This window comes from Gallinula chloropus (assembly GCF_964237585.1).
Source record: "Gallinula chloropus genome assembly, chromosome: 5".
NCBI lineage: Eukaryota > Metazoa > Chordata > Aves > Gruiformes > Rallidae > Gallinula > Gallinula chloropus.
This window is the reverse complement of record NC_140090.1, coordinates 27,008,599-27,027,292: the sequence shown is the minus strand read 5'-3', so window position 1 is coordinate 27,027,292 and position 18,694 is coordinate 27,008,599. Positions and strand designations below refer to the sequence as shown.

The 18,694-nt window shown below is 52.7% G+C and overlaps 1 protein-coding gene across 2 annotated transcripts in view; it reads left to right on the top strand.

Moving 5' to 3' along the window:
• SLX9 (SLX9 ribosome biogenesis factor) overlaps nucleotides 1–18,694 on the top strand; it is a 58,284-nt gene that overhangs the window by 27,403 nt on the left and 12,187 nt on the right. For both annotated transcript variants that reach the window (XM_084264722.1, XM_084264721.1), the window contains exon 3: nucleotides 17,541–17,609. In XM_084264722.1, coding sequence (XP_084120848.1) covers nucleotides 17,541–17,609 — 69 coding nt within the window. The remainder of the gene's footprint in view (nucleotides 1–17,540; nucleotides 17,610–18,694) is intronic.

The window sequence follows — 18,694 nt, the reverse complement described above, 5'->3', positions numbered from 1 at the left end:
AAGAGCAGGGACTGGTAGGATTAGCTAGCATTGAAAGGCAGAACTCATCACCACTTATTCATGCGCTGCTGGAAAGAAAATAAGGCGAGGCAAGCCTTCTTTTCTTCCTCTTTGCTGTTTATTCTTGCCTAGGATCAAACACCGGGGGTTTCTTAGAAGAGGTTTGAACCTTCTTCTTGCCCCTTTGTCCCAGCTAAAGATACATCTGGTTAAAGTCCCAGCATGGGTGAGTCTGGAGCTTCGCTGTCCTGGGCTTGGGCATGTCATCATGTGAAGCTGGAGGAGCTCGTTCAGGGAGCTTAGAGAGGCGAGTTGCCCTACAACAAGCCTTGACCCCAGCATCCCCTGCCCTGCCACCACATGCCATACTGGCCATGCAAGCTGCCGTGACCTTAGATTTGCACCCCGGATCGTGTGGCAGGATTTTGCAGCAGTTTGGATCTGCCCAGACGCTTTGGATGGTGGAAAGCTCAACTGGGGCAGTTACAGGATGATAGTAGGAGAGGAGCTACTTGTGCCAGGAGAGACTAAACTCTTCAGCTGTCACTCAGGTAATCTGTGGAGAAGATGGCAGGGAAGAGATCCTGTAGCAGTTTTCATCATAGCTGTTCAAGAGACAGATGTGGTCAGGGTTCACCCCTAAAGCTCACTCTTCAGAGCGCCCATCCAGGAGTGTTCCACCTGCTGCTCCCCCCCATACCTCCTGCAATCAGCATGGCTCTTCCGGAGTCAGAGCTGATGTTCTGAGTCTGGCTGGAAAGTGGAGCCCTGGTGCCATACCAGGTCCTGCCTCTGGTCACCTTCCTTCCCCTGTGCCACATTTTGCCATATTTCCCAGAGGAGCCGTGGCAGCTGCCTTTTGGCTGTTTGTTCTTCTAATTAGGATCTTGGGAAGAGACAGAACCCCAGCTGAGAGATCTGTAGCAAGAAACACTAAAGGAGAAGGTGGAATTGGGGAGGAAGGAAGATTTTTCAGGCTGTTAATGAGCTGTTGTGAAAGCAGATCAAAACCTGCTGGTTTGAGTTGACCCCGAGCTGCTTCTGGGCTGCTGTCAAGGTGGGAATTGGTGCTGGGATGTTTGATCAGGAGACTTGGTGGTGAGAAGTATGGTTTCTGTAGTCTCTGTGGGCCAGGGTGGGGGCCTGTGTCTGCCATGAGGGATGGGTCATCCTGGCCTTTGGACAGTGAGCTGGGTCACCTCCCTCACATTACAGAGGCTGGGAATGGGGCTCTCACCCATTGAGGCATCCCTATTCCCTGTTTTTTATTCTGTGGTCTGAACAAATCTTGGGAGAGCCTTGAAATCAGGATGTGTTTCAGGATCCAGCTGTCCCAAACTGCGGCTGGGCCCCGGCAGTGTGCAGAGAGCAGAGGGAGGGCTGCACGGAGAGCGGATTTGTGTTGTCCAACCCATCCATTTGGCAGTGGTTTTCCCAGATTGCTTCGTGCCTCTGTTATTTTTTACTAGCCTGAGTTTAGTAGATCATCAGGGCTCTTCTGGCCTGGGCTCTGTGAAGGAAACTTTCAACCAAAAAAGTACCTCCCCCCAGAGGCACGAAGCGATGGTTTTTGGGTTTCTCTTGTTTCTCAGGGCTGGGCCGGTGCTGTCACTGCTGAACATCTTCCTGTGACAAGCTGTTCCTCACCCTCCTGTTCAGCTTGGTGCCTGAGCTGGCGCACATGTCAGAGCACAGCACAAGCCAAGTCAGGCAATCCTATCTTTTGATGGCAGCCAGCAGGGAAAACCTGGGGAACCAGCAGCGCTTTCTGCCAGGCGCTCAGCTGGGCACGGCGGAAGGCTGCTGCTGTTGCAGCAATGAGCTCTTGGATAAGCCAGGCTCCAGCTAAGCTCTTGTTTGCCTGCACCCCGAGCTGCTCTTTGCTGGAGTCTGCCTGCTATTGTCTCCATGCCAAGTTTCCAAGTGTCACGTGCTGATAATGCCGCTGGTATCGATGCTGCTGCATGTCACATGTCGATCTTTCCAGAGGAAGCAGCGCTGTCTCTCAGTCATTGGCAGAGAAGTCGATTACAATCGATTTTCTTTCTCCAGTTCCATTAGAGATGAGCAATCCGATATCACATTTAGTATTCCCTGGAGCAGGGCAGCACCGGACAGACCTCCTCTCTGTTCCCCAGACCACCCCTGAGCATCCAGCTGGTATCACTACAGAGTTCCAGGAGTGCGTCTGCACAGGCAGCCCCCTCTTCTTCAAAGATTTGGACATGGGTGAAAAGCCACTCTGGAGACTTAGAAATGTCAAGAAGACATTGTTCTGTTTAGTGGTTTGTTGGTTTTGTTGTGCCAGGCGTTACTCTGACTTGTAAGGTGAATGTGAGGCCCTCGTGCAGAAGCAAATGCTCTCGCTGTACGACTGATGGGTGGGAGCAAACCCATAGGTGGGGTGTTGGCATATAGAGACCTTGGAGAGTGGCATGCTGGAAGCGCAGCTTGCAGGGGCATGTCATGGCAGAGGCTGCTGGTGTGCCAAGAAAGCAGATTTACTGAGCAGAGTGTTTATTAAGTTAAGTCAGGGCTCCTCTGATGCAGAGGGCTGTGTGCCTTAGGTGTGGCTACCCACACTTGGGGCTCTCTGTTGCCTGGCATGTTCTTCTGGAGTATGTATTTTGGTGGGATCCCAGCGTGATTAGAGATGGTGAAGCACTCTTTCTTCTCTTGGGGTGGGAAAGTGCTGTGACAGTGTTAAAGGAATGCCTTCTCCAGGCCATCCAGCAAATCCCTTTCCTCAGGGTTAGGTTCCAACTGGATTTAGCACAACTGGAAGGTGATCCACACTTCAGATGCTGATTTCCAGAATCTCCCAGTAGAGGCAGGGGAACTGTTGGCTGGGAAGAATATTTGTGTGGGTCTTCAAAAGTTTTCCTAAGGTTTCTCCCAGTTTCATATGTGTGTTTCCTTTGTGCCCTTGTGTTTCTGGACATGTGTGAAGCAGGAGGCTTCAGGCATAGCTTGTAGGCAGTCTTCTCCTGGGTCAGGCAAGTTCAAGTCCATGTTGCCATCATAATAGTGGCCACCACAGGGAACAGAAGGATGCAGAGACAAGGCTTGGACGTTACATTTGGGTCAGCTGTCCTGTTAAAAAAGTTGTAGGTTCAGACTTTCCACTCTGTCCAAGAGCTTCATCCTCATCTTCCCGCTGCTTGAACCTGTCATTTCAGTCAAATTTGACATTCTTGTCTTGCTCTTCAGGGCTCAGTTCTTCCTCCTTCACTGTGAAGACACCTGTGATGTTATCTGTTTGCTCCATGGGCAACACTGAAACTCTGTATGGAGTCCAAGTCGCCGCTGTGCTCGTGGTGGTGTTGGTTTGACCCTCAAGTTATGTGTCTCCATCGTGTCTGGGTTTGGTGTCTGGCTGACATTGCAGCATTGCCTGGAAGTATAATTAACTATTGATCAGCAGGACAGTGAGTTAATACATTAATTTTGTGTAACAGGATGTCATTCCCATCACAGTTGTCACCCACCAGCCTGAGTAGGGGGGGGTGTTGAGAGGAAGGGTGCAGAGAGGCACGCTTTGTGTTGGGTTTTGCTTTGAGCAGCTGAGAGTGCCTTGTGCCAGTGGAGAGCTGGGCATGGCTCTTTTTAGGGGTGAGGAGAGCAGGTCAGGACTGCACAACCCAAAGAGCTGGCAGAGTTATCTCCATCAGACAAAAGTCAACGTGTTTCACAGAATCACAAGGTTGGAAAAGACCTTTAAGATCATCAAGTCCAACCATTTCCATCCTAAGCTAAACCATATCCCTGAGCACCTCATCTACCCTTTTTTTAAAAACACCCAAGGAAGGTGACTCAGCCCCTCCCTGGGCAGCCTGTGCCAGGCCCTGACAACTCTTTCAGGGAAGAACTTTTCCCTCACAGCTGAGCTGACCCTGCCCTGGCACAGCTTGAGCCCATTTCCCCTTGTCCCATCTCCTGTCCCCTGGCTGAAGAGACCATCGCCCACCTCTCTGCACCCTCCTGGCAGGTCGGTGTAGGTGGTGAGAAGGTCTCCCCTCAGCCTCCTCTTTTCCAGGCTGAGCACCCCCAGCTCTCTCAGCCGCTCCTCAGAGGATTTGCCCCCCAGCCCCTTCCCCAGCCTGGTTGCCATTCTCTGGACACGCTCTAGGACCTCCATGTCGTTCTTGGAGTGAGGGGCCCAGAACTGCACCCTGCACTTGAGGTGCAGCCTCACCAGTGCCCAGTACAGGGGCACAATCCCCTTCCCAGACCTACTGGCCACACTATTTCTGACACAAGCCAGGATGCTGTTGACCTTCCTGGCCACCTGGGCACACAGCTGGCTCATGTTCAGCACAGTCATCCAACACCCCCAGGTCCTTCTCTGCCTGACAGCTCTCCAGCCAGTCTCCCCCAAGCCTGTAGCGCTGCTCGGGGTTGTTATGCCCCATGTGCAGCACTCTACACTTGGTGCTGTTAAACCTCATCCTGTTGGTCTCAGCCCATCAGTCCGGTCCAGTCAGGGCTCTTTGAAGAGCCTCCCTACCCTCAAGCAGATCAACACTCACTAGAGAAACAACATAACAACATCTCTTTCTGCACCTTCACGTGTATTTGCATGGGAACAGATGCAGAGGGAGAGCTGAAGGTGCAGCCTTGTCTTCAGCTGTGGATAATACTTGGCTGTGTGACTGCAGCTCATACAAGGTCTCGCCTCACACATCCTTCCCTGCGCGGCTGGTCTGCGGCTGGTGCTGCGGTGGCTGCTGGCAGGGACCTGGCTGCCCGTCTTCCCAGAGATCTCCTTCCCTTGGGGCTTTTGCCATTCCTCTGCGCATCGTTCAGTACTTACATCCTTCTCTTCCCTACCACTGCCTGCCCTCTCTCCTTCCCCAGCACCCTGTCAGGCTGCTGCTTTGGTGTTCAGGGTTGTTTTTCCCACAGGGCTGTGGACAAAAGATGTCTGTTTTACCCAAATACTGACTTTACTGTTGAGTGGTTTGATACAGTTGGAAGCCACCCTCCACCTCTGACAAGTTGTGTGAAAGAGGTTTAGATGCAACCGATGTTTATTCGTGTTTCTGAACACACTCATACATCTGCCATAGCTGTCTCTTAACCACAGGTATTTTTCCTTCAAAATATGTGGCAGAAAACCTGGGTTCATGCTGCATTTCATAGAATCATGGAATGGCACGGGTTGGAAGGGACCACAAGGCTCACAGAGCTCCAAACCCTGCCACAGGCAGGGCCACCAACCTCCAGGCCTGGATCTACACAAGGTTCCCCAGGGTCCTATCCAACCTGGCCTTGAACACTTCCAAGGATGGGGCACCCACCCCCTCTCTGGGCAGCCTGTTGCAGCTCCTCACAACTCTCTCTGGAAAGAACTTCCCCCTAATATCTAATTTAAACCTTCCCTCCTTCAGCTTTAATCCATCCCCCTTGTCCTGCCATTGTCTACCCTTTTAAAAAGTTGAATCCCCTCCTGTTTCTCTGCTCCCTTCAGGGACTGGAAGGCTGCAATGAGGTCCCCCTGCAGCCTTCTCTTCTCCAGGCTCAACAAGCCCTGCTCCCTCAGCCTCTCTTCATAGGAGAGGTGCTCCAGCCCTCTGATCATTTGCGTGGCTCCTCTGAACCCTCTCCAACAGTTCCACATCTTCCTTGTATTGGGGCCCCAGCTCTGGACACAGGACTCCAGCTGGGGCCTCCCGAGGGCAGAGCAGATATGGACAATCCCTTCCCTGTAGATTACCAACACTGGGTCAGATGAAATAGTGTAATGCTTTCAGAGCTGGCTCTTCCACTGCCTAACGCTGCAGAAGGTGTCCAACCACGGGTTCTTCAAGCTTCTCAAAGGACGAGGCGGTCAAAGGCAATCTTCTTATCAGGGATGGAAGTGGTGTTTTGAATGAAAACATCTTTAAAATACAAGCCTGTGAGGCACTGTCCCAAAGCATAGGGCTATATCAGTTTTGGGTCTCCCTTAGCCAGAAGGAGAGAGCTTCCCCTCTGCTAACCGTGAATTAGTGTTGGTCTGGGAATAAATCTCACTCCGGATGTTTGTTACTGTTTAAGCTCTTAGAGAAATTGTTTTCTACCCTTCCCACTGCTCCCAGTCCAAAGAGTGACACCCACACAACCCTCCCTTGGTGCACCTGTCTTTCTCTGTGGTTTGAATGTAAGTGTTGGTTCTCCGTGGAAAGGGGACTTGACAAGTGTCTGGATCCTGCTGTGCTCTGTACTCCCCAGAGCCTGCTTCGGTGCTCCACCTGAGAGGTGTCCACAGTTCTGTACAAACTTGAAAAATAACTTGCTGCAGGAAGCAAAGACAGCTCAGAGCTACACCTCCGCATGCCCCCGTGCCTTGTTTTCAGGTTGTGATGGCAAACCAGTGAGTCATTGCCTCCCAGATGCCTGCTGGAAGGAGCTCTGTTGCCAAGGTGACTTTTCAGATGCTGTTTTTCCAAGGGCAGGCCTCTTCTGACAAGCGTGCTGTTCCTTGCTGCACGTAAACTGAGGGAATGGGCCTCTCCCTGTCATGATGGCCGGCCAGGAAGGTGGATCCTGTTGGGACAGCTGGGAAGTTGTCCCCCTCTTTGTGCTTCTGGTGCTTGTGCCTTATGGAAAACAAACTAGAAAGCAAAGCCCTTCTGCCCTGCGTGGTCAGCGTGTGCTGGAGTCAGCTGGCCCGCACAAAGAGCCTGTGCTCTGTTTTGGAAACAGCAGAGGTAGGGATGAAGACTCTTTGGCAGTGTTTCCCTGCTTGCTGTGCCAGGCAAGTGTTTTGCTTTTACAGCAAGTGTCTTTCCTGAAGGACAGCCCTTCCATAGATGCCTTGGAAGCCTATGAAAACTAGGGGAATTTTTGGTTTGGATGTTGCACATGATTGCAGAATTGTTGAGGTTGGAAGGAACCTCATGAGATGATCTGGTTCAGCCACCGCGTGAGCAGGGTCAGGTATAACAGATTGTCCAGGGCTTTGACAAGTTAGGCTTGAATATCTCCATGGTTGGAGAACTAGAGACTCCATAACCTCTGTGGGCAAACCTGTTCCAGTGTTTGATTACCCTTGCACATAAAACCCCCATAATTCACTCCAGGAAGTCCATCTCTTTCTTGTACTGGGGAGCCCAGAACTGGACCCATTGCTCCAGGCGTGGCCTCCCCAGTGCTGAGCAGTGGGAGAGCATCACCTCCCTGACCCACTGGCAATCCTCAGGCGTCCCAGGGCAACATAGGCTGCCTTTGCTGCCTTTGCTGGCAAAGATGCTCTCCAGCTGGCGAGCTGCTCTCTGTTGCTTCTCTGGAAGCATTTGGCATGGAGAAGAGGCAGCAGGTAGAGAAGAGGAAGGCTGTGATAGAGGGGAGCTTCAGCACTGAGCAAAGCTCCCTTGGTGGAAACCAGGAGGGCATCCATGGGTGCACACCCATCACAGCCATTCAGGGGGTGGTTGGCTCTAACCCACTTGGTTTGGTTTTAACGTTTCTCATTCATTGCTGGAGATTTCCAACCCCACATCCAGCTCCGTGAAGAGGTTCCGAGTGCCCTCCAGCAGTCTGCCTTTGCTCTAAGCCTTTCCCAAAGGCTTGCAAATGGGAACACAGCCTCTCTTACCTCTTCCATAGCTCTTTTATACGTGCCATACTGAGAGCATTCACAACTGCTTCTTCCTGTGACTGGCCTCCTGGTCTCTGTAGTCTTCTCACATTGAAGGTATGGCTCTGTGCGTCAGTCATGCTTGCACAAGGGGAGCGCCCCTAACACCCAGTCTGGAAAGGGATGTGGCTGCTTAATTTGGGGTTTGTTTTACTTGAAGCACAGCGTTTGAGACTGTGTGCTCAGGGGAGCTGAGGGCCTGAACCCTCACATCTCTTGGGCTTTTCCTTAAACCATCTGCAGAGAGCGTGTGCCAGCTTTCTTGCTGAAGGGAGCAGAAATTCGGCTTGTTGCATTGGGAGAAATGTCAAATTGTTCAAAACTTGAGAAGAAAATAGGTCAGAAGGGGCTGTGGCAGAGATGGGAGCAGGATAGTAATGAGGCTGCTTTTGGGCCTGGCTTACGCCACAGCTGAGCTGGGATGGGAACGGATGGGCTGCCATGGAGTACTTCATACTCCAAGCTTTTACATGCTGAGACTGCTGGATGAAAGGAAGAGGAGGAAGAGGAAAAACATCTTGCTGGGCTTCCACGGACAAGGGAAGGGATTGACAGTGGAACAGAGACTGGGAATCCTGTCGGAGCGGGTCTCATTCCCTGGAGGACCTGGGAAGTTCTCCACCAGTGGGTTACATGCTGCTTATTTGCAAAACTTTTTCTAGGGCTGGGTGCTGCAGCGCTGGGGGGGCTGATACCTTTGGGAAGTGAGCCTGCCCATGCTCCCAGGGAAGCCTTCCTTCTAGAGTTGGGTCTTGAGGGCTTCCCCTAGCACTGCTGTCCCCAAGGGCTGAATTCAGGAGGGGAAGCTGCTTTAGCTCCATGGTCACACGCTCACCAGGAGCAATGGGGGATTGAAATGGCTTTTCTCAAAATCAAATTCATTCTCCCAAAGTTGGAGAACCCTGTTTCCATAATGAAGTAACAGCTGGTCTTGTAAAGCCCCTGACTTGAGATTCCCAGGGCCCCAGTCTGTGGGTGAGCCTTTCCACATTCATTTTGTGGTTTTTGATCGAACCACAGAACCATCTGGGTTGGAAGAGACCTTAAAGATCATTGAGTCCCACCCCCTCTCATCACCCCAGGCTGCTCAAGCCCTATCCTTGGACACCTCCAGGAAGGGTGCAGCCATCACCTCCATGGGCACCCTGTACCAGGGCCTCCCCACCCTTAGAGTGAGGAATTCCTTCCTAACATCCACTCTAAATCTACCCCCTGCCAATTTAAACCCATTCCCCCTCCTCCTGTCACTCCAGGCACTTCTAAACAGTCCCTCCTCAGCTCTGTTGTAGCCCCTTTAGGGACTCTAAGGCCTCCACACAGCCTTCTCTTCTCCAGGCTGCACAACCCCAACTCTCCCAGCCTGTCATACCTGGTTTTGCGGTATTAAGCTGAGGGGCTACTGAGCATGGTGGGGGCGGGGGGAGATTGTTTCTGATTGCAGAAGAGGCATGAAGGGAAATAAGTGCAAAGTAGACCAGCATCTTTTCTCACAAAGGTGGGTCAAGTCCAGGCAGCTGGCCAGCCTGTCCCCTTGGCGAGGATGCTTCCTGTGGCAAGCCACCTGCACTGACATCCTCCACAGTTGCACCTTTTGCCAGCTGGTGGTTTCCTCTGATCAGGGAACCATTAAAGAGGTGAGGAGCTGTTTCATCTCCTTTACCTCTCCCGTGCTCTGTGGAAGAACAGCAAGAGGGCACCTCCGAGGCTGCTGAGTACCCAGGCTGATTTGGCTACTGCTTGCTGTTGGCATCTAAGACTGCAGGAAAAAGGACAGCCCAATGACAGCAGCAGGGAAAAAAAGATGTTCAGTGTTAGCACTGATGTTATTTGGGCAAAACTGCATCTGCAATGTCATAAGGATGAATTAGTTTAAAGAAAAAAAAATGTTTTAAAAGGGTCCTTTCATAGAATCACAGAATTATAGAATGGCATGGGTTGGAAGGGACCCCAAGGATCACAGAGCTCCAACCCCCTGCCACAGACAGGGCCACCAACCTCCAGGCCTGGAGCTACACAAGGTTGCCCAGGGCCCCATCAAACCTGGCCTTGAACACCCCCAGGGATGGGGCACCCACCCCCCCTCTGGGCAGCCCCTTCCAGCCCCTCACCACTCTCTTTGTAAAAAACTTACCCCTAATATCTAATTTAAACCTTCCTTCCTTCAGCTTTAATCCATCCCCCTTGTTCTGCCATTATCTACCCTTTTGAAAAGCTGATTCCCCTCCTTTTTCTCTGCTCCCTTCAGGGACTGGAAGGCTGCAGTGAGGTCCCCCTGCAGCCTTCTCTTCTCCAGGCTGAACAAGCCCAGCTCCCTCAGCCTTTCTTCGTAGGGGAGCTGCTCCAGCCCTCTGATCACCTTCGTGGCTCCTCTGAACCCTCTACAACAGTCCCAATTCTTTCTTGTATTGGGGCCCCAGCTCTGGACACAGGACTCCAGCTGGGGCCTCCCGAGGACAGAGCAGAGATGGACAATTCCCTCCCTGTCCCTGCTGCCACCCCTCTCCTGATGCAAGGAGATGCACCCTTCTGAACTGCAAGAGCACACTGCTGGCTCATGGGATGTTTCTCATCCACTGCATCCTTTCCACAAGCAGAGTTTCAGGAGCTCTGGTGGGCTCATCTTCCTCTTAACGCCAGGCTCTCTGACAGGCGAGTTCAGTACTTGGTACACATTGCCTGCTTTAGGTAAGTCCTCCTCTTCCTGCAGCAAAGACTCCTGTCCCGTGGGTCCTGGCTGCGGCTCGTAAGGCTTTCCTGGTCAGGGATGGGTGAGGCAGCACCGTCTGTCTGGCTGGTATCCTTCCTTCTGTCTCTTCAGTCTCGCTGCCTGCCCAGTGACTCAGCAGGATGTGCTGACAGGAGCTACACGGGTTCTTTCAAATTTTCATGAGAAACTCCCCAAAACCAGCAAAATGGATGGGAAAAGGAAAAATCCCAAAGCATTTCATTGCTGGGGACTGACTTGTGATGGGTCTGACCTAATTTGCTGCCCTCAGGGGAGTTGGCAGCAGGGTGGAGGGAAGGCACTAAGGGCAGAGGCTGTGTGGCTGTCCTGCTGTCCCCCAGTAATGTGTCTGTGGAGCCTCCCACCTGAAGAAGTCTGCGTGCTACTGAAATGATGGTGGAGGGGGGGTATTTCTTCCTCTGACCCCACCGTGGTTGTACCCTGTCTGTGTTTTACAGCTCCTGAAATCAGCCAACCCCTTTCCCAAGAGCAGAAGCTAACTTTTCCCAGGTTGGAGCCTGTGCCTTGGGAGATGAGATGAGATGAGATGAGCTGAGCTTCTGGTGGCAACCATGGCTTCTCCATCAGGGGCTGCCATGGCTGCTGGGCTGCATCTCTCTGTGCTATAAACAGGCCATGCCAAGCACTCATCAGGCATTCTACAGTCCTCATGGCTCATTTGGTTTGGAAATGTAGGTTCCCCAAGACACATCACCTCCTCCTGCCTTGGTTATGAAAATAACCTGCTGGCTGTGAGAGTGGCTTTAAGGGCAGTGACACGTTGGGCCACCTTGAGCAGCATGTGTGTGCACCTGTCTGAGCCTGACCTCCGAAATGTTCACCTCCATGGTGGGGAGGGTGCAGATAGTAAGACTGAGGACTTCTGGAGAGTGAAAAATGCCTTGGCTGATGGCATTTCTATCCCATGGCAGGGCCTGGGCATCCCTGTGGCATGTAAGCCATCGCTTGGGAGGGCAGATGTGGCCAGTGAGTTGAGGGAGGTTCTCCTCCCCTCTGCTCTGCCCTGGTGAGGCCACGGCTGGAGTTGGGGGTCCAGTGCTGGGCTCCCCAGTTAAGGACAGACAGGGAGCTGCTGGAGAGAGCCCAGGGGAGGGTACGAGGATGATGAGGGGCCTGGAGCATCTGTGGTAGGAGGGCCAGCTGAGAGAGCTGGGGCTGTTTGGCCTGGAGAAGACTGAGAGAGGATCTTATCAATATCTAAAGGGGGGTGTCCAGAGGATGGGCCAGACTGTTTTCAGTGGTGCCCAGCGACAGGACAAGAGGTGATGGGCACAGACTGGAACATGGGAAGGTCCATCCCAACATGAGGAACAGCTTCTTCACTCTGTGGCTGTCCGAGCCCTGGGACAGGGAGTTTGGGGAGTCTCCTTCTTTGGGGAGATCCCAAACCCATGATCCTTGATGTGCTCCTGCTTGAGGTGGTCGTGCTTTGGCAGAGGCTTGGACTAGGTTATCTCCAGAGACCTCTCCAACTCCTGCCAGCCTGGGGGCTGTGTCACCTTGTGACTCTGTCTCCCCAGCTGCCTCTCACAGACTGCTGTGTAGATTGTGACTTCTCGGTCACCTCCTGTGGGGCACTGCGCCCGCTCCAGACCACATGTCACTTGTGCGCTTACGCGGCTAACGAGAGCTGAGTCTCGGCTCTTCGGCAGAGGGAGGTTTTGTGCCCTTGCTGTAGCCAGTCAGAGCCTGGGGATGTTTACCAGGCCTGATGGAGGCATGACCTCAGCGTGAGGACACGAGCTCCTCCGGGTCTCGGGTGGGAAGCCGGGTTTGGAAGGAGACTCTGCTTTAAGCAAGTAAGGCATCTGGCAGGGCTGAGAATGCAGATCCCGCTTTAAATAGGGTGACTTCTTCATGGGGGCGTGAGGAAAGCCTGCGTGCTGCTGTAATGGCCAAACGTGGACAGAAATCATGTGGCTTGGGTTAGGATGCAAGAAGCAAGGGCTGTGTCCGTGGTGCAGCCTGCCCTGTGCCAGCAGGGCTGGTGTCTCTGCACCCAGCCTGCCCGGGCTGGGTAGGACTGACTCCCCCGCTGTGGTCTCGATGTGCCACATTCGGGTGCCACGCTGTCTCTGGGGGCTCCTCTGACAGCAGGGTGGTCAGAGAGCTGGGATATCACACCCCTCCTTCTGGCCTTGCCACCCCCAAGCCTCGGTCCTACTAGTGACCCTGGCTCCCTGCACACTCCCCACCAGTGCTTTCCGGAGAGGAGGAGCTGGAAGGTGCCTGTTGCACATGCCCCAGGGAGATGTCAAAGTCTATCAGACGATTCACAAGTGAGGCTATGTAATTTAAAAAACCCCAACAACAATGAAAACCCAAGCCCAAACCCCACACCCAGGCTTCTGCTTTTGGATGCGCTCTTGGAATCCCTTTGGTGAACTCATCCCACAGCTGTAGGCATATGCTGGGTTTTGCTGCTGTTACACAACCCAGGCTAAAATTAACACATCTGTTGTTATTTAACTTCAATTTATACCCAACCCTGTTTTGCCAAAATATTATGTTTCGAGCAGCAACAGCTTTGCTGTTGTGTATCGTCGGAGTTCTGGGAATAAGACAATATTCCATGCTATTTCTTAATAGCTTGTACGAAGGGGGCCACTTCACACATGGGGAGCAGAGGCCAGGCCCTGAAGGACCCTCCTCTGCTCCCATGGCATCACACAGGCATGGGTTTATTTGCTGTATCTGCTCTTTGATGATTTTGCTCATGGCCAAGCACTTGAAGTACCGTGGTGTCCTGGAGCTGTGAAGTCTGTGCTTACACCTTCTTGGCTGCGGAGTCAGACTGAAGCAGTGGGGTCACAGGGCAGTAGTGTTACGGCTTAAACACAGTCCAGCTTCTTTCTGAATGCCTAGAAAGGATGAAGTGAGTCCATGGAACCGTTCATGAAAAGCAGTATCATAGAATCCTATAATATCCTGAGCTGGCAGGGACCTGTAAGGACTGTGGAGTCCCACTCCTGGCTCCACACAGCCCAGCCCAGCCAGAGCGTAGGACTGAGCCCATTGTCTAGATGCTTCTTGCCCTCAGCCCAGCTTGGGGCTGTGAGCCCTTCCCTGGGAAGCCTGTCCCAGCACCCGACACCCCTCTCAGTACAGAACCTCTTCCTGACACCCAGCCTGAACCTCCCCTGGCACAGCTTCGTGCTGTTCCTTTGGATTCTGTCCCTGGTCCCCAGAGAGAGGAGGGAGATCAGTGCTGCCTCTCAGCACAAAGCCACAGACCCCCATGAGTTCTCCCCTCAGCCTCCTCTTCTCCAGGCTGAACAAACCCAGGGCTTTCAGCCTCTCCTTGTGAGCCTTCCCCTCCAGACCCTTCCCCATCCTCACTGCCCTCCAGTAGTTTGTGTCCCTCTTGTCCTGTGGTGCCCAAAGCTGCCCCCAGGACTGAGGGTGAGGCCGCCCCAGTGCAGGGCAGAGCGGGAAAATCCCTGCCTGGCCCAGCTGGCCATGATGCACCCCAGGATGCGGCTGGGCCTCCTGGGTGCCTGGGCATGCTGCTGGCTCATGGGTAACTGGCTGTTGACCCCCAAGCCCCTCTCACACGGGCAGCCTCCAGCACCTGACCCCCCAGGCTGGGGGTGCAGCCAGGGCTGCCCCTTCCCAGGGGCAGGATCCGGCACTTGCCCTGTTAAACTTCACGCTGCGGGTGGTTGCCCAGCTCTCTGGTCTGTCCAGGTCTCTCTGTGAGGCTTCTCCATCCTCAGCAGAGTCAACAGCTCCTCCCAGTTTGGTGTCATCTGCCAGTTAAGACACCCTTTACTCCTGAGTCCAGGTCCTCTATGAAGGTGTTAAAAAGACCTGCGCCTAAACTGGAGCCCTGGGGAACCCCAGTAGTGACTGGCCACCAGCCGGATGCAACTACCACCCTCTGGGCCTGACCCTTCAGCCAACTCCCAGCAGGATTGTCTCCATCGGGGTGCTGAGGTGGGACTGACAGGCCTGGAGTTACCAGGCTCTTCTTTCTTACCCTTCTTGACAATACACCTGCATTCATTGTTGTGTCAGTCTGTTTTGCAGTGAAGGAAGGCGTAGTCAGAAAGGACGTGCTTGCCTGCCTTGAGAGCAGGATCCTCGCTAGGAGCAGTACCCAGCACTCGGTGTAGGAGGCAAAAAACCTCTTGGCTTTGGTTGTTTGGGGTTTTTTTTTCATCTGTGAGTATCTGAGGTGTTTTGTACTGCACAGATCAGAGGGAAGAAGAAACACGTCCTGGCGCTCAAAGGAATCATTTTCATTTTTACAGTCTGGGAATTACCCCCAGCTAAAAGCGGTGGGCCTCGCTCACCCTTCTTCTGGATGGGGCCCTGGGCAACCTTGTGTAGATCCAGGCCTGGAGGTTGGTGGCCCTGCCTGTGGCAGGGGGTTGGAACTCTGTGATCCTTGGGGTCCCTTCCAACCCAGACCAGTCTGTGATTCCATGATTCTGTGATTCTGTGCAAGGTTTCAAAGGCAGGAGTTGTTAAGTTATGTGTGGGCCGGGCCGGGGAGGGGGACCAAAATCCGTGTGATGTCACAGCAAAATAATTACACTAGAGCTGCGGTCTGGCTTTGATCTCAGAGGTGCTTGTGAACTAAATAAAAATAAAACACTACCTTGGGGACAGTCTGTGCTGTTAATTAACCAGCTAAATTCTGCCTCCGCTCCTCTCCCCTGGGTTTCCAGCAGCTCTGGCATTCAGCAGCACAACTGGAAGTTGCCAAACACAACTTGGCATCTTCCAGTAGCAAAGCAACCTTTTGAGGGAGGGGTGAGATGCCTAAAACGGAGATGTCTGGGGAGCAAGCAGTGGGAGAGGGCAGAAACCATCCACGCCACAGCTTCTTGCACCCCTCTGGTGCTGTGTGGGTGCTGGCCGCCAGTCCTGCTCTGCAGCAGGTTTGGGCTCCTGCCAGGCAAACAGCTTTTGTGTTTCCTTAAATATTCTGCTGCCGTTTGGGAGGGTGGGGGGAAAAAGCCTGAATTGATGTTATTACTAGAATTGGCCAGCTGGCTGGAATTTTAGGATTTTTTAATTTTTTTTAAATTTTTTTTAAATTTTTATTAACAAATCCTGTTTTCCCAACGAATTAACAAGCATGTTTCTCAGACAAGAGGGAGAATCTCCCCGGCACCGCCACCACTGATGCCAGGGCGGGCTGGGGTGATGGGAGATGGGAGTTGGTTATTACAACACGCAATTAGTTAGTTGTTTCAGCATCTGCTTTGGTACCACAGCAAAGGGATTGAGGAAATTTGCTCATAACGTGGTTAGATGTTTGTTTTAGCCAGCCATATGTCTGTGCCTAGCAGGCCTGGGCCTAGCAGGATGCTGGTGCATCAGTGCTCTGTGCTCTGTGCAAAATGGATAGCAGCATCGGTCACATCCAAACCCATCAGGACATCCCTGGGCTTTGTATTTATTTTTTAAGTGTGTTTATATTTTCAAGCTTCTAGGCATTGTTTTATTTCTCACTTCTTAGAAGAGAGGTGGCAGCAGGGACAGGGAGGGGATTGTCCCTCTCTGCTCTGCCCTTGGGAGGCCCCATCTGGAGTCCTGTGTCCAGAGCTGGGGCCCCAATACAAGAAAGAATTGGGACTGTTGTAGAGGGTTCAGAGGAACCCCGAAGGTGATTAGAGGGCTGGAGCACCTGCCTTACGAAGAGAGGCTGAGGGAGCTGGGCTGGTTTAGCCTGGAGAAGAGAAGGCTGCGGGGGGACCTCATTGCAGCCTTTCAGTCCCTGAAGGGAGCTGAGGAACAGGAGAGGAATCGGCTTTTTAAAAGGGTAGACAATGGCAGGACAAGGGGGATGGATTAAAGCTGAAGGAAGGAAGGTTTAAATTAGATATTAGGGGGAAGTTCTTTACAGAGAGAGTGGTGAGGGGCTGGAAGGGGCTGCCCAGAGTTGGGGTGGGTGCCCCATTCCTGGGGGTGTTCAAGGCCAGGTTGGATGAGGCCCTGGGCAACCTTGTGTAGCTCCAGGCCTGGAGGTTGGTGGCCCTGCCTGTGGCAGGGAGTTGGAGCTCTGTGATCCTTGGGGTCCCTTCCAACCCAGACCATTCTGTGATTCTTGGCTGCGTTGGCTGCAGAGATGTGTTTTTTCTAGGATGCAAGGCAGTGAAAGCTACAGTGTCATGTTCCACGTTCTATAGAAACTCATAACGTGGTGGTGGTTGGTTTTATGGACTCCCTCCATCCCCCATCTCCAGCAGGCTTGTTTGCATCTTTTCCAGGCTTAGGAATACCCTATGGTGAGAGGAATGGTCCTTGGGGAGCTTGCTCGCCCATTGGCATTTCTGTAGCAGCATTCCCAGCACATTTTAGGAAAAAGGGTTGCCTAAAGCCAGTTTTGTCTTAAACACTGGAGATAAGATAACATTTTATAGTGTCTGCAACATATCTCCCATAGCAAATACTTGATGTTATTTTACTCAGTGGTGGGTATTGGGAGTCTGCTTTGGCATGAGGGTTGGACCCGATGATCTTCTGAGGTCCCTTCCAACCCCTGTGATTCTGTGAGTCTATATCAGTGATCAACAGCCGATTGCCAAACACTGGGTTTGGTATGCAGTAGGTACTAGCCATTTCTACAAGCTGTTAGTAACCAGCCGCTCCTCAGGGATGTGGCTATTTCAGACCCTTTGCAGTCCTTCCCCCTCCTGCCCCATGCTGTCTGGGCATGCTTTGAGGCCGTTGGGCTGGTGTGTTCCAAAGGCTGCCTCCCATCACCATCTCCCTCCTACCCTCACACGTCCACAACCCGTGTTTTCCTTCTTAGCTTCATCGACCAGCATGTTTCCAGATTAAAACTTGCTTTTTGCTCCCAGTTCTGGAACCTGTAGGTCCTCCCATCACTTGGGGCTAGCCTGCAGAAGAACATAGCAGCTCCCAAGTTGATGCAGAAGTGGAGGACGCAGGGTGAGGGTCTCTCAAAAAGCTCTACCTGTCCTGATGATCTGATCTAATCACCCTTAACTACTTAAGTGAGGTGGGTTCAACTTGTTCAACTAAAAGTTGGGGTGTGGTGTAGCCCCCGCTCTGCCATCTGACTGACTGACCTACCAGCAAGTTCAAAAGCATCAAGGGTTGAACAAAATGTTATGGGCTCTGCTGTCTTGGGAAGGGCCCAGCACTGAAACTGTGTGTGGGAGCCAGGCTCCAACTCATGTCTCTCTTCTCTTCCAGGCTTAGAAGAAAAAAACGTTCTTTCCAAAAAAGAGAAAATGAAGCTGAGGAAGGAGAGATGGCTGCAGAGTAAGTACTCCTTCTCTAGACCTCTCCCATATAGATCCTACTTCTGTTGGGTCTCCTGTATGTAGGGGTGTGGGTGCAGCGCTGGGCAGTGCTGGGGCAGGCTGAACACTTCTCAGAAGCCTTCACGTGGGGTAAAAGTCCCAGGGGTTGTTTCTTGGTGTTCAGCTCCTGGATCGAGTCATTGCCCCAAGCCTATGTTTGATCTTCCTCCACATGTGAAGTGACTACAGAAACCCTTCAGTTATCCACACCAGTCACTGTGTTTCTCTTTAAAGCTCTGGTACAGATAGGCCGAGCTGTATAGCAGACCCTTCCTCCCCGAGGAGGCAGGTGTGGCAGCTGGGGCTGAGCTGATCTGTGGCTTGGTGCTGGCAGCCTGCAGTGGGCCCGGCCTTGCTGCCCTTCTGTCGGGGGCTTTAGGCTCTGCTCTTTCCCATGTGCCACAGGTGAGGGAGCCCATGTGCCAGACAGTCTGGCCCTTGGTGAGGCTGTGAAACGCCAGCTGAACAAAACCAGCCCGTGGTAGAAACGCTTCTGTCTCCTGTGGGAAGTGTCTGGTTCTGCTTCAAGCAGCTCAGCCTGTTTGGGTGGCAGAGGGACCCCTTCTGCCACCTGGAGCTGTTCTCAGGACAGGCGTTTCCCTTAACACCGCCTTGCCCGACAGCGATGCTGACAGACTGTGTGTGGGGCTGAGGGACAGGGCTTCCTGCTGTGCCATATTCTCCTTGATCCCAAGCTCAGGTCCATCAGCCTGTCATTTCACCAGCCACAGCAAAAGTGTCTCTGGCTGTACCTAAAAAGCTGTGGGTGTGAAGGAAACCTCCTCCCTACCAACAACCAACAATGTCCAAGCACTTTTGGCACCTACAACCCCACCCCGTGTCCCTATTGGGTACAAAGATGGCTGCTCTAGGCCTCACATCTGGCCTGACAGCTGTAGTTTCGATGCTCCTAAAGGTCTATCCATCTCTGATACCATCATAGGAAGGCAGAAGGGGACAGCTGGAGCACAGCTGAGCTTCCCTCCCAAAACTAGTAACAGGTACTTGGAGAAAGTCACGTTGTCAGCAGCATTTTATGACAGC